The sequence below is a fragment of the Musca vetustissima genome, unplaced genomic scaffold, assembly GCF_032173495.1.
Source record: "Musca vetustissima isolate MV318-11 ecotype Yass unplaced genomic scaffold, APGP_CSIRO_Mvet_v1 utg4709, whole genome shotgun sequence".
NCBI classification, from domain to species: Eukaryota; Metazoa; Arthropoda; class Insecta; order Diptera; family Muscidae; genus Musca; species Musca vetustissima.
Window position 1 is genome coordinate 805,394 of NW_026888605.1, and position 15,141 is coordinate 820,534.

The 15,141-nt window shown below is 37.4% G+C and overlaps 1 protein-coding gene across 1 annotated transcript in view; it reads left to right on the forward strand.

Moving 5' to 3' along the window:
• Positions 1-1,969: 1,969 nt before the first annotated feature.
• The window catches only part of LOC133336477 (paired box pox-neuro protein), a 37,676-nt gene continuing 24,504 nt past the window's right edge, over positions 1,970-15,141 (forward strand). The window contains exons 1-7 of the mRNA XM_061544776.1: positions 1,970-1,982; positions 3,072-3,212; positions 3,313-3,392; positions 6,084-7,271; positions 9,809-9,959; positions 11,686-11,794; positions 11,931-12,120. Coding sequence (XP_061400760.1) covers positions 1,970-1,982; positions 3,072-3,212; positions 3,313-3,392; positions 6,084-7,271; positions 9,809-9,959; positions 11,686-11,794; positions 11,931-12,120 — 1,872 coding nt within the window. The remainder of the gene's footprint in view (positions 1,983-3,071; positions 3,213-3,312; positions 3,393-6,083; positions 7,272-9,808; positions 9,960-11,685; positions 11,795-11,930; positions 12,121-15,141) is intronic.

A 15,141-nucleotide genomic window follows, 5' to 3' on the forward strand; every position in this document is an offset into this window, starting at 1 on the left:
AGCCCACTTGATATGAAGTGTTGAGCGGGGGTATCAAAAACCAAGCTAGAGCGTACGGCAGGGGAAGGAAAACTGTTCATTTTGCGTTTTATATTAACTATTTATAACCTGAAAAACGAAATCTTAACGGAGTTTTTCTACGCTGACCTTTAATGGTAGATTTTTTTTTTGTTTGGAAGGCCAAACAGCTGTCTATGGCGTGGAGGCGTATGACTGATTTGAATTTGGAAATGTAGGAAAAAAAGAAAAATAAAAAATACAATTTATAGGATTTTCATGCATGTTGACAGGCGTTGCACAATAAAACCATTCAAAAAGGGGAACGGAAACGGAAGTAATTCGGTTGGCTTTCATGAACGAGAGAATTTCAAGTTTGCATATCTTGAACATTTTTGGTCATTTCCAAATGTCCTTTTTTTCCTTGAAATAAGTAGTGAGAGAGAGGAGTTGAGATTTGGTAGCCACCGAAAAATTAACATGAGCTTTGTGGTCTTTTGGCATTTTTTTTTTTGGTGGTCATGTGTTGGACTTGTGAATTTGCATAATTTGCCCACTTCATTTTTATTGCCACCATCAACGACATGCAATGCAGAAAAGAATTCATTTAAGTTAGTTCAGGTTATAAATTAAATATATTTTCTTTTAGATTTATTTAGAAGGGACTTGGGTGGGTTTAGATATTATGATTTCCTCTAAGGGGTCGGAACTTTATTTTCTTAAAAATGGAACTGAATTACTGAAAAAATGTAACTTGAGGTCTTGTTAATTTTGTCTATAGAAAAAACTGGGACCTTAGGTGTTGGATTTTTTTTTTTTAAACTGGAACCAGAGGTCTGTGTTTTTTTTCTATAGCTGAGGTCATGTGATTTTTTCTGTAGGAAAAACAAAAAAAACATGGACCTGAGGCTCTGTGACCTTTTTTCTATTTAAAATATTTGAATCAGAAGTCTTGTGTTTTTTTTTTATAGAAAAACTTGGACCTGATGTCCTGTGATTTTTCTGTAAAAAATTGGACTTGAGGTCCTGTGAATTATTTTCTATTGGAAAAAACTTGGACCTTAGGTCCAGTGAAATTTATTCTATAAAAAACTTCGACCTGAGGTCCTGTGATTTTTTTCTTTAGACAAAAACTTCGATCTACGATTCGATCCTGCGATTTGTTTTCTTCTAATGAAAAAATTAACCCCGAACAGATCTTTGAGAAGATCTTAATGGGTTCTTCGAAATAAATATCCAAAACTATCATGGAATGGTTCATATCTATCTTAACAAACGTTTATATTACCATTATTATTGATTTTTAATCGAATTGCTTGTAAGTTTTCGATTTCCAACAAAAAAACGTTTAACTTTTATATTCTTGCTCAGATCTAAAAATACAAAAATTTTATAAACATTTACTTCTAACTGAATTAATTTAATTTTTTTGTTAATGTTTTGACTTTTCTTTCATGATTTAATTTCAGTCATTAACACCGTAAATTCGTGGAATAGAACGGCATAAAAATTCAACACCAACGTAAACATAAAATACGCTAACGCTCACACAAATCGTCAACGCAATCCAGTTTTAAGCATCGTAATCCATCTATCCAGTCAGTCATCCATTCACTAACCCCCAAGCCCATCATCTTTGTCGCTGTGGTCGTCGTCGTCGTCATCGCCCCAAGACATTCTATCCTTGGACTAACTAACGAAAGAAACAACCGAATAGCGTATAACGGCAGACGACGGAGTTAACGCTCATAAAAATTCAAGCAAACAGCTACAGTTGATTTGCTTTACTTTGCTACGCGTGTGCACAAGTGTGTGTGTGTGCGTTTTATAGCTTCCAAAATACTCTCACTGGACTTTGGAGATACCATAGCTGTGATTAGACGACTGTTGACGTCTCATTAAAACGTAACGCTCGCGTTTACAGGCTCCAAAGAACACAACAGCAGCAACAACAACAACAATACAGTGCATAATGCCGCATACAGGTAAGCCCAAAGAAACTGTTCGAGTAGGGAAGGGTGGTGGTTGGGGAAATAATAAAAGGGGCCAATAATGACGCCATTGTAACCATTTCAATTTAATTTTTATTACAACAAATAAAAAATAAAAAAAAAAAAAAACAACAAAACAAAAGATAAACGCCTCAGTCTGCCCTGACTTCACTGCAGCATTGTGGCTTAATTTTGATCATTCATATTACGAAGAAAAAAATATGCAAGGCGATTTGAGATTTATTTCAATCTTGGCTCCCCTTAACCATAAAAAAAAACATTTAAACACCGTTACACAAAATGCTACTTATACACCAGCCTTCATCGGCATGTGTGTAGGAGTACCTCTGGGTTTTTTTGCTTACAGCATCTTTTCGGAGATGTAGGGATGGAGAACCATTACAACCTATAATTACCTCTGTACTTAAAAGACCATGTAATTCTTTAATTGTTTTGGTCCACAAAAAACACTACAGAGCCACTAATTTTATGACTCCTTTCCATACTCACACGCAACACCAAATGAAAGGGGAAATATTAACTTTTTTTATGATAAACTCAATGAAAAAATTAAATACCGACCAAGACCAGTTTCATAATGGCCAATATATTCGTATGTATGTTGTGGCTATGTCTCCACAACCACACACGAATGAATATCTACCGCCACAGCAAAGAACAACAACGACGACGGCGTTAACAAAGGCAATTTCGTTTCACGGTTATTATTTTTTACGATTAAATACTCTCTGGTATCCAAAAATGAGTTTTTGTGCCAGGCAATTTTTTTGTTTTAATATTTTGAGTTTTTGAAGGTGGCCATTAAGAGAGGCATTGAGGAATAATGGAGAAAATTTCTATGAGAATATATTTTCTTTTTAGTGGTATTTTAAAAAATAGTTTTACTAGGACTCAGACCTCTTTGAGAAGCTATATGGATTTATCTGAAACCCAAGCCTTTCGGGGGTATATTTTAAGAAACTATTTTTTCTGGATTGAATTCCGCCTATCAGGTCCTGCAGACCATAACCTATTTTTCCTATTTTTTTTTGTGTATTTATAAACTATGTTTCTCTATTTCAGGTCAAGCCGGTGTGAATCAACTGGGTGGAGTATTTGTAAATGGCCGTCCTCTACCAGATTGTGTACGAAGGCGTATTGTGGAATTAGCTCTATGTGGCGTTAGACCCTGTGATATATCGAGGCAGCTTTTGGTGTCACATGGTAAGTTAAGCAAAAACAAAAAATTCGATTTCATTTTTAAAAAATTTTGTCTCCAAGAATTTCAATTAATTATAAAATAATTTTTTATTTTTTCTTTCAGGCTGTGTTTCCAAAATCCTAACACGTTTCTATGAAACCGGATCCATACGTCCTGGTTCAATTGGTGGTAGTAAAACTAAGGTAAGTTTCATATGTAACCTTAATGCTAGACTATTTATGAATAGTACTTGGTTATCATTATGCCATAAAATAGTAACAACAACAATAACATTAACACTTGACACTTTGTGTGGTTAAAATCAATATTTACTCGAATGTCAATCTACATGTTTTATTGTTATTGTCGGGGGTGGGGGAATTACATGACCTGATATGTAAAAAATCTGGTAAAACATATAGAACAGCTAGAAAACAAATCACTACGCATAACATTAAATTCCCTTCACACTCCAGCACTAGCTCCCTCCTTCGCAGTTCCCCAGTTGTTATCTGTTAGGGGTGTTAAACATGGCAATCAGTAACCATTACAAATCAATCTCAAACTCTTCGCTATGCCCCAGATATTAGTTTTATATTAAATTTGTGATATCGACAACAACAACTATTGCAGTAAATATATATGGAACATAAAACCAGGAAATCTAACATTACCAATCAAAGATATCAGTTCAGTATTGGCAGGAGTTTGGGTTGTGGTGCACTGACTGCCGAGACCGTCATGTGTTCTATGTCAAGGAATTTCTCAGGGCCCTGCTGTGGTGTCGTTGGCATTAACTGTAACCATTTGGGGCTCCCCCAAACCAAACAGTGTCCAATTTCTCTAGAACATCAATCAGAAACCTTTAATTTATGGTCATGAAAATAATCTCCACAAAATGCCAACTTTATGGTTTGCAGCTACCGGGCAACTACCGAGGTTCATTAGCTGGTTGTGCTGATTTAGAGACATTATCATTGCGTTGTTATAATAAGTAACCATACAAACAAAACAAAAACTGGTAGCAGTTAGATAAGAGGGTACATTTTATTACGTGTTACGATTTTTGCATGTCCGTAAAATATATATCGGAAATGATTTCTAAAAATGTTTTGCATTATGCACAAATTAATAAGAACAGGGAGTTACCTTTTTCGGAATTCAGCATGCCTGAAAACAAGAATAAACAATTTAAATACAAGCAATAATTTTTAGGAAAAAAAGATATTTAAATTTCAATCAGGTCTAGAAGGGTAAATTTTTAAGGAAACAATTTGAACTAGAAATTTGGATTTTTTAATTTTTATTTTAACTACATTCTATTTTAAAAAACTTGTTCAGAATGTAGTTCACTTGTATCCTCCGACCCTTTTAACCTTTTTCCTTTTTTTAACCAAATTCTAACCACACTGCAATCATCCCTGGTAACCATCCTGCTAATTAACCCTTAACCAAATACTGTTTGGTTAAATAAATTTTGTGTTGTCATTTAATGGTTAATCAATCATTTGGTTGATAATTAATAAAAAATTAAAGGTTTTGGATTCACACTTTGTAAACACACAAGGCAAGCTAGAACTCAACCCATACAAATAATAGCACACGTTCGAAAGGTACACAAAAACAAAATCAATCGTCACATAAACACCCACTTTTTTTGTTAAACGTACAACAACAACAATGTTAGTTGCCTTATCGAGATTTTTTCGAATTATTTTTTTTTAGAGAACAAAACGTGAGGTGTTAAATCCTCTTTCGGTGGGCATGTGTGTGTGTGTGTTTAAATAATGCCCATATGTATATCCATCCATCTATGAACAATTGAGTTAGAGGTACTTCAGGTTACTTTCTAGTGTTGGCGTGTTTTGTTGTAATTTCGTGTTGATAGAGATCTCAAGGCACACACACACGGAACTACCACTTTTGTGTTTGTTGTTCGCCTTTTTCTTTCAAGTAAAATTTCATTTCATATCGTGTGTCCGTCCGTAAATAGTTCCGTTTATTTTATGAATTTTTAATGAACTGTCAAGTCACACGTCATTGAGGGTTAAAGAAGGTGTTCGTTCTTCTATAGGATATGTGGTCACTGTAAGTTGTAAAATTTGGAAAAAAAAACTCCTTTTCAAAAAGAACAATCATATCTTCATTCATTACATGAAATGGGCGTTTGAATTGTAAAGCAATTCCGACACTTGCTGAAAAGGAACAAAGCAAGGTTGATATGCAAATGAGACGCAAAAAAGAGTTACTTTAGGAAAGTGTTATACCTACACCATTTCAAAATATTAAAAATTTGCTGTGTTCCACAACATGCAAGGGCTTTGATTTTTAAAACATATTTTTTCTTTCTAAATTGGAAATGATTTCATGATTGTTGTGCGGGAACACAACAATAATTTTCGCCAAGGAATCTCAGATTTTTTTTGTTGTCTACGAAAATAATTTTAAGATTCAATAGGAAATTTTTAAGTTTGGATGTAAAAAACATTACCCAATATTGGTAATTTTCAATTCAAAATATTCAAGATCTATGAAAAAGTTTTGGACATATTTATCCAGCTCTATCTAAACAACCACAAACCTAAAAATTTGGCTATATCACTCTCCAGTACATGGTGTTGAAAGCTAAAAAACGAAACTCTGCACTTCAAAACTCCCCTCAAATAACCCCACAAACCTCAGCAAACATATTGCATGTCACTGATTTCAATCTGACATTTTAAACACACGCACACATAAATTGCTGACATAAAAACACAATTGAAATTTCACGCTTTTTAATTGTTTGCAACTCGCAAAGTTTTTAGCACGGAAGTTGAAAACTTTTTACTAACCCTTTACACCCCCTTCCAACCATGATACTAATCTCTACCCCTCTTTCTCTTTCATTACAGCAAGTGGCAACACCCACTGTGGTCAAGAAAATCATACGTCTGAAAGAAGAAAATAGCGGACTCTTCGCCTGGGAGATACGTGAACAATTACAACAACAACGCATCTGTGATCCCAGCTCCGTGCCCTCAATCAGTTCGATAAATCGTATTTTACGTAACAGTGGCCTGTGGACCGATGAAATGACTTCAAATCAACAGAACGCTGCTGCCGCCGCCGCAGCTGCTGCAGCCTCCGGAAATCACACAGCAACTACCGGCAGTAGTGCACCCTATTCTCTGCCCAACCAACTCTACACAACTTCCTCAAATCACTTGCCACAAACGGTTAGCGAAGCTGCAGCAGGATTTCCACACAGTCGCTCGGCACATGCCCAACAAGCCATGGCCTTGGCCAGCTCCTACCGTTATGCTGATGTCAATATGCCGACGGCTTCCAATCCAACTGCTGCTCATCCAACCACATCCTCCGAACATCCCATTAAGCCATCGCCAAAACATCCCATGATTGGATTGGGAGCCACTCCGTCCACCTCCACCCCTCAGCTAACACCTCAAGATCTTTCCTATTCGGCGGCATTGCAGAAACATTGGTTTTGGAATCCTTCATTGCTCTACTACACCCAACATGTGCAGGCAGCCAGTCAATTTTTGCCCTATGCTGCCAGCCATCCAGGACAGTCTCCATCGGCCGCCTACTTCCCCGCCTCTATGCATGGAGGTGGCTATACAAAATCCGAAAGCTCCATTGATTTGACAACAGCCTCGGCGGGAGATGCTCTCAGTGATTGTGACAGTGGCAAATCATCTCCGGCCACCATTAATTTAAGTTCCACCTCCATATCATCGTGCAACAACAACAACAATACCACCACCACCACTACCAACACAAATAGTCGTAAACGCAATCCCTATTCCATTGAAGAGCTATTGAAGAAACCCGAAACGAAGCGAATGTGTCTCAGTGGCTCACAAAATCTCCACTCCTCCTCGGGGGCTCTACGTCTCTCTCCCAACAAAAAGGATGACTGCAATATCAGTATCTGCTCGGCCAGCAGTAGTCACAGCAACAGCAGTCACATCAGCTGTGTGGGTGAAGATAGCTGTGATGAGGCCACAAATCGTTCTCCTCCCCACGCAGCCAATAGCAACAACAATGACCCGGAGGAAAATTGTGAAACTGTCGAAGTGGTCAATTGAGAAGTTGATTTTGAAGTGAATTAAAGCAAAGAATCTTGACTTTCCATTCTCCAATTTTCCGTGTTATTTTGTTGGTAGCTGTTTTCTTGTTTAATTTATTTTTTTGCAAAGAGTATTCCGTTTTAGTCTGCTAGCGTTTAGTTTAGTTCCAACATGGCTATGCTATGACCAATGATCTTGAGGATTTTTGGAATTTATATTGATAAGCGTATTTATGTATTTTCTCTTAAAATTAGTTTAGTTAGTTTAAGTAGCATGAATGATGTAGTTTTAAAAGTAAATAAATTACAAGAAATGACATTTTATGAAAAATAAATGCTTAAATCCAAACATTAAAACAAAAAGAGTTGAAAATTATTGCTGTTTAAATTGGGTGGGGTAGAAAAATATAAGTTGGTGGTGAAGGCGTATTAGTAACGACATAAGTTATACGCACCAACGGGAGCCAAAATTAAAATGCTAAGCATTTTTAGGTGAGTTTCATGAACACAATGGCCTTAAAAAACTACATCGAAATATTCGTCGGAGATCCCACAACGTTTACGAATATTGTTGTCTGCAGAACACACGATACAGAAATATTTAAGATAGAAATTTTGAACAGACATTGATACTACTCCTAATATGTTAATTATTTTAAATGGAAATTATGGTTATAGCACCTTTCCTTTCCAATTGTCTTCGAAGTTCTTGGAGTGTGAAAAAACATCTTTGCATAATATTTTCTATATAGAATCATGTTTTGACCTAGGTCCCTTATAAAGGTACTGCTTCATATTCGATATTTTTAAGGCCAAAACCGCATATTCCCCACCGAATAGGTTGTAATTTGGCATTTCGGTTTTTAGAGAATTAAAAATAGGTTTTGACATGTGGTGGGACCTGTATATGGAAGCTAATACATATCGCGCCACATTTCAGTATTTTGTGGGTCAGAGGGGTATTTTCAAACTCTAAATTTTGAATTTTCTGCTTTCTTGCACATATTTTTAATTAAGGGTTCCCATTTAAAAAAAAAATCTCATATGAAGAGAGACCAGAGCCTTTTCCAACCGAAGTGATTTAAATTTGACATTTCGAGTTCTTAATGTATACAAAACGACTTCGCAGAAAATTTTCAATACAGGTCCACGTATAACCGGACCGAATTTTTCTGAATTTTTAAGATTTTCGGCGTATTTAAATCAGGCAAGACTCTAATTCGGCGTTCCGGGTTATTGGACGATGAAAACCATTTTTGCAGAAAATATGAAAGTCTCGCCATATTATAGTTTTTTTTTAATGTCTACAGTGGATTTTCCAACAGAAGTGACAGTAATTTGGCATTCTGAGTCTTATTTGGGATACAACTACTGCGCAGAAATTTGTCAAGATCGATCCGCGTGTTTTTATAGTCACGAACAGTACCTTTAATACTTTTACAATTCTTGTCGCATTTATAGAAATGGCTCCAGGAGGGTTAAAAACATCTTTGAAAACACTTTAACATTTTTGGTACTCTGAAGGACCGAAGTTACTGTAATTTGTAGTTCCACCGAAGTGGTTCTGGGGTAGTGAAAAAATATTTGCAGAAATCAACAGGGGTTGATTCCGTTTTTGTCATTTTTAAGATTTTAGCAGTATCTTCGACCTAAGACTGCTGGATTCGAGGAGAGGATAATGTTTTGACTTAGGTAAAGAGAGGTCTATTTTCATACATTTTGCAATATAGGTCCATATTTTTAAAACACTTATATAAAGGACCTGCTCAATTTTCGATATGTTGAAAAGCTGATCCCAGTTTCCCAACATTAGTGTCTGCAATTTGGTTTTTAATTTTCTCAAGTTGTAAGCAACCTACCAGCAGACATTTTCCCTATCAAATGCTCCGAAGTTTGAGGGCATAAAATGTCGGTCTTCTTAAATGAAGGTCCATGTTTTGTTCTACTGATCTTTAATATAAAGAAGACTACAGATCTTCTTTGGAATTAGATGGTTTCGTGATCTATATTCTGTTCATAGGCCTATTTCTATACATAATAATTATGTTATTAAAATATATATTCTCTTAAATTTTTTATAATAAAATAAATGACACATTATTTGAGGGTTGCGGATCTTCACACTATAATTAATAAGCTTTCTCTCATTTCAAATTCTTCCAGTTACTAGCCTCGCTAACACATTCTCTCTTTATTACAAACGAATTAAAATAATCACCGAAGTGTAATCATCACGATCACCATCCCAGCCCCATGCGAACCCAACCTCAGATCCACATCATTATTTGGTAGTTGAGGCTGTAACGAGATATGTAATTTCTTGCCATACATATCATGGTTATGCATGCTGCTTGCTACCACTGCGACACAGCCCATTTAAACATTATGCCATTCATTTTTCACTTATACGCCAAAGAGAAGGAGCGAGAAAGGAGTTAAAGGGGAGGAGCAGCAGTATAACAAAAAAGCAATGAATATGAAAAACTCCAACTCAGTTTAAATGTTTTAATTTTATGTAAATTTTTAATAACCAATTGCCATTTACAGAGACTGATGTTGACGTTCATGTTGCGCATGATCCATGGTGTTATGTTTCTTGTTATTGTTGGCTGCATGAAATTCCAAATTCCAGCACAGAAAGAAAAAATACACAAGCAGCTACCAGCCAGCCAACAGCATTGCTGCACATACCGAACGGGTATGCGATACTTGAGCAATGGACAAAACTTATTTCACACAATACAACCATATAGAATTTACAACTTAGACTGAGTGGTCAGATGTGCAGAGTGTTACAAAGTTTCCCCCTCTTTACCTCTCCACAACATGCCCTGGTCATTTGTAAGTCCAAAACTTGGTATCTGTATGTCCGCTTGTCCGTCCACCACTCGTCGTTGCAGAAGCTTGGGAAACAGTCACTCTCTTTGGCATATTGTCAAGCATGGCCCAGTATGCACCGTGAGTTTGTAAATGCCTGCACAGTTGGTGGTCCTCACGGCTGGCAGTAGTGAATCACTTTTGCCAAAAGACACCACGTTATGTCTGTCTGTCTGCCATCCCAGTCCCGTGTTAAGATGCAGTGTTAAAAAAATAAAACGAAAACCTATCAACAATGGACTACGCGATACCTATTAAACGACACTAAAAATATTGCCGCAAATCAACAGCTACATACGTGGCAATAATTATGTTATTCGGTCATTGAGTGGTAATGACATTATGTTGGAAGAAATACTTTTCGGAAGATCTTCTTGTTCTACTATAAATAGGCATTATGGAGACTAACGTCTTTAAAGGCATCTACAGGTCTTCTATAGACCCTATGGATACCTTAGTTTCTGCCAACTGGCATACGTGGAGTTCAATTCGAAAACTATCAGGAAATATTAGTCTCGACGCAACCTTCTGAGATAAGCGGGGTTCAAACTCTAGAAAAGGTTAGATATTGTCACGCCGACGATTAAAAAATTAACAATTATCTGAAGCAGAACAGCAGACAGTGGCCACTAACGATAATCCTGACCTTTCCTACTCTTCTTCAAAGTCGACAAACTTGATTAGGTCTCCAAAACATCCAAACCCGAATAAAACAGAAAAAGAGAATTCATCGATTGAGGAGGTCAAAGCGGGCTCTAGCATCAAGATGGCGAGTGCAGCCTCGGATAAGACACCTTCCACAGTTCTCTATATATACAGAGTTTACCTTCCAAGGAAGTTCTTAGTATCCTACTAATAAGCGATCGCACCATGTCATCTGTAGTGAAGGATACCATTACAATCACGCAGCAATAAAAGAAGAGTATATCGCTGACTCCGAATAAATCCGTTTAATGGGTCTTCTATAGACAGGTCCTATATTGACTGAAGATCTTCTACAGGGTTTGGCTTTTTTTCACAGACTTCTGTAGACAGAAGATTTTCTAAAGGACTTCAATTTAAAAGGATTTCTGTACACAAAATCTATTCGACAGGTCTTCTATGTAGAGTGTTTATCTCAGTGCAGCTTCCCTTCAATATAAGAAAAATGGACTTAAACCAATTTCAAAATAAACGACTCAAATCTAACTTATAAACAAAAAATATAATTATTACCTCCATTTAATAATATTGCAATCTCAATCCCCATTCCCTGACCACTTGCTGTACCACCTATATATACACACACATATATACCTACATTTTATATATGGCTTTAGATTGATGGTTGGTGGTTACCTTGCTTACGTAGTCTTTAATTAACTCGCGCGCCAATGAAGTGTCAACAAGTCTTAATACACGAGAATAACAAACTGCGACTAGGCAAAAAGCGACAGACAGACAGACATTAACACCAACCAACAACTAACACACGCTGGACAATATTTTGTGCAGCGACAATAACCGTCAACCGACCACCACTTGATCTGATGTTCATTTCATTACAGTAACAGCAACCACAGATGATGAAGATTCACAAAAACCAAGACAGGCTGAAGATGAGGACGAACGGACGGCTGGTGAAGTTGGCAATGAGAATGACGAACAAAAAAATTGGTGTGAGTTTTATGTTTTTAAACTAAAATATACTTATGTACGTTCGTATGACTATTCTATTCCCCCACCACCCTCCTCCTCATTCCCCCATCACCTCCTCTTTCACAACTGACATTTGTTTGGTTGTTTGTTTTAGCCAATTGCAATGGTGTTGCTGGCGCAGCGTGCAACAATCGTGTATAGAATTCATAATCGATCATGTTGTTGATGAAAAACCTCAGAGAGGAGAGCTGGAGTTGACCAACGAACGAACGGACTTTGCCTTGGTTGTGATGCCTGCCCGTCGTACCCAACAACTACCATTTAGGGAACATATTTCAGATCTTGTGAGGTGCGAAATAATTTTTGTTTGGTTTCATTTTTTCTTTCTGTATTTCTTGGCGGCCATTCGTCGTTGTCGTCTTCTTCAGCTCCTGTGGTTCGCTGTAATCTGACCAGCAAACAAATGTAAAAACTGCCAAGAATCGTAACAATTTTTCCCATGTTCTGATGAACCAAACTGAAACTGAATGAAAAAACACACTAATTTGGTCAAAATCATGGTTACCTGTAACTATAATAATGTCGTCGCCGTCGTCGTTCGCCACAATCGGTGACTGGCCAATGCGCTTGGCTGCTTGGCTTTTGTCACTTTCATTTCGTAACTAAGAACTTCACGTTGAAGTCAAGTTTAAGTCAATTTACTGCTCCCGCGGTGGCAAACTGTTGCTGCCAACACTCGTAACTCAAACCGAACCACTTAAATGGCGTTCAATCTCATGGGAACTCTTGTTCTAATTGGCGAAAACGATGGTGATGCTGATTAAGAATTACAACAATAGAAGTAACACCTTTTTTGTTGTTGTTGCTGTTGTGGTAATGCTTGAACTTTTATATTACACAAGAAAAGGCGGCTAAAGGACTACCATAGTGGCGCGGTGTTGCAGTCGGTGGCTTGGGAAATGCCAAGTTACGAATAAGGTATCTAGCCGAAGTTGTTAATGTGTTTGTAACAATTTTTCTTTCATTTTTGACCTTGAAAGGCTAAAATTGGGATATATAGGTCCATCTGTATGCATTTCCATATAAAAGCGGCACCCAATTTGTCATTCCCCTGTCACACCTCGAAGCATTTACCTGAGACCCCATAAAGTATATGTATATATTCATGACAAGAGCTTGAAAATCACACATTGTTATTATTCCTAGAGTGGTATTGGAAATGGGGCATTTCCGCATAGCTTGGCATAGCATAGCTCCATTGTACCGGTAAAGCCCAATTTTGGACATTTTGAAAGTTTTAGTCGTATTTTCAAGCCGTAGTAGCTTTAATTTGGCGTTTAAGTTCCTAAGTAATAACAAATTTCTTCCTCCTGCTAGCACAATCCGACCTGCTGATTCTATGCACCACACTAAATTCGAGCAAGACTTCGACCAGAAGCTGCCATCTCACAAATACGAGTACGTGGAATTTATTTCTGTCATGAGAGCGGCATTATATATTGGAGTACCCGCAGGATTAGAGAGAAGCCACGTATATTGGATCTGTTTTATCTGTTAAAACCATATCCAAGATGGTTTCTGGGTTAAAACAATTTTACTTCTGTTGCCAGTAGTTAAGGCATTTGAGACGCTTCATCGATGAGAAGCAGTTTCACAATAGACCACAATGGATGTCTGAACTTGCACAGACCGCGTAACCGGACAGTCATAGTAGCCCTTGACCTATCGTGGGACCTTCGATGATGTCAATCATGCCAATCTTTTCGAGGACATAGATAAGACCAATCTTCGGTCGTGTTTTAAACGTTTTACAATCTTGGTATGATCCCTTCGGAACTGCACAACCCCAACATTTTTGTTACTACACCGGCATCGAAATCCTCATGTATGTGGATTATTGTAGGTCATGGCGTATTAATGACACATGTGAGAGTATAAAGGTAGCTGGTCTTGTAAGTTGATTCCATCTGAGATTCTGACCACCAACTACCCCAAGATATTGGGTGTAAGTCCGCGAAAGCCTTCGCTATTTGTGGTATGCTAGAAAGTAAGAACAAGGTCCTCAAATCGAGGACAGCAGCATTTGGATTGCTTAGAAAAATACTTTCTTGACTTCTAATAATGTAATAGGCCGGTCAGTGGTCAGTTAGCTATGGGCGCCAGTTTTGTTTACGAATATAACTGATACTCAGTGAAAGGTATGAATAGGTATGAATACTATCCTGAGAACTGGAACAGATTGTCTCCTCATGACACCATCGAAAACAATCATATGTTGTCAATGCTGTGCCTGGTCGGGAATACTCTTGTCATAGTCTTATGGAGAGATACGAAGGTTTAATATATACACTGATTCCACATTTAGAACATATAGGAAAACCTCTAGTGGGGAAGAGAAATTGAAGAACCTTCTCGAGTATTTAATAGCGGAATATTGTAGGTAGGGTAACATTGGAAAACATTTTCTTATATTAAGTGTTCCTTACACATCCAATGCTCGATCACAAATAATTGCCGCGTAACACAACAATGACACTTATCGAAACAACGACGACGACGAGAACCACAAAAAACCCCAGCAATGATGATAAGCATCATTTTGTTAAATCAAATTTTTATTTGGACAATTTGTGGAGACAACAACAAAAAAATGTGAAATATTCAAGATCGCGTTAAATATTCCAAGCTCGTATATTTCGCAGCTACGCAGATTTATAAATTTAAACGGAAGCCAAGAGGAAAAAAACGAAATCACTCAAAACACCCAAATCAGACGCGAACATTATGATCTACAAGAAAAAGAAGCAGAAGAGAGAAAAAAATATGGTGGAGAAAGAAATATTTAGAAATGTGAAATTAGCAAAAACAGGACCATAATTGTATCACGTGCAACCATGCAAAAGTCCAGCCAACATTCAACCATCCATCCACCATCTATCGAAGTATCCATCCATCCATCCCTCCAAAATAAACACCACAACTGGATTTGACGTTTTTGGCCATGCAGGCCAATCAAACGATTCATCATCTCTTCTTTAGTGCAGTTTTACAGTTCATAAACATCAACAACTGAGACACAGAAAAAAGTTTGGAAAGCCATTGGCAAACGAACACACAAAAAACGCCAAAAAAATCAAGCTCAACTTTGGCAGCACGAAAACGTCAACATCATCAATATCGTCATCCTAGTCATCAGCATCTAGATAACGTCGAAGATCCACCTTAACATCAGATCATTCAGTCGAGTAAGCGGCCAGTCACTCACTCATCGATTCCCTCCTCGCTTAAGTGACTGATCTTTGACTTGAAAATGTATGCCATGGGTGAGCGCGCGATCGCTTCGCCTGTTGACTTGATGGAATGAT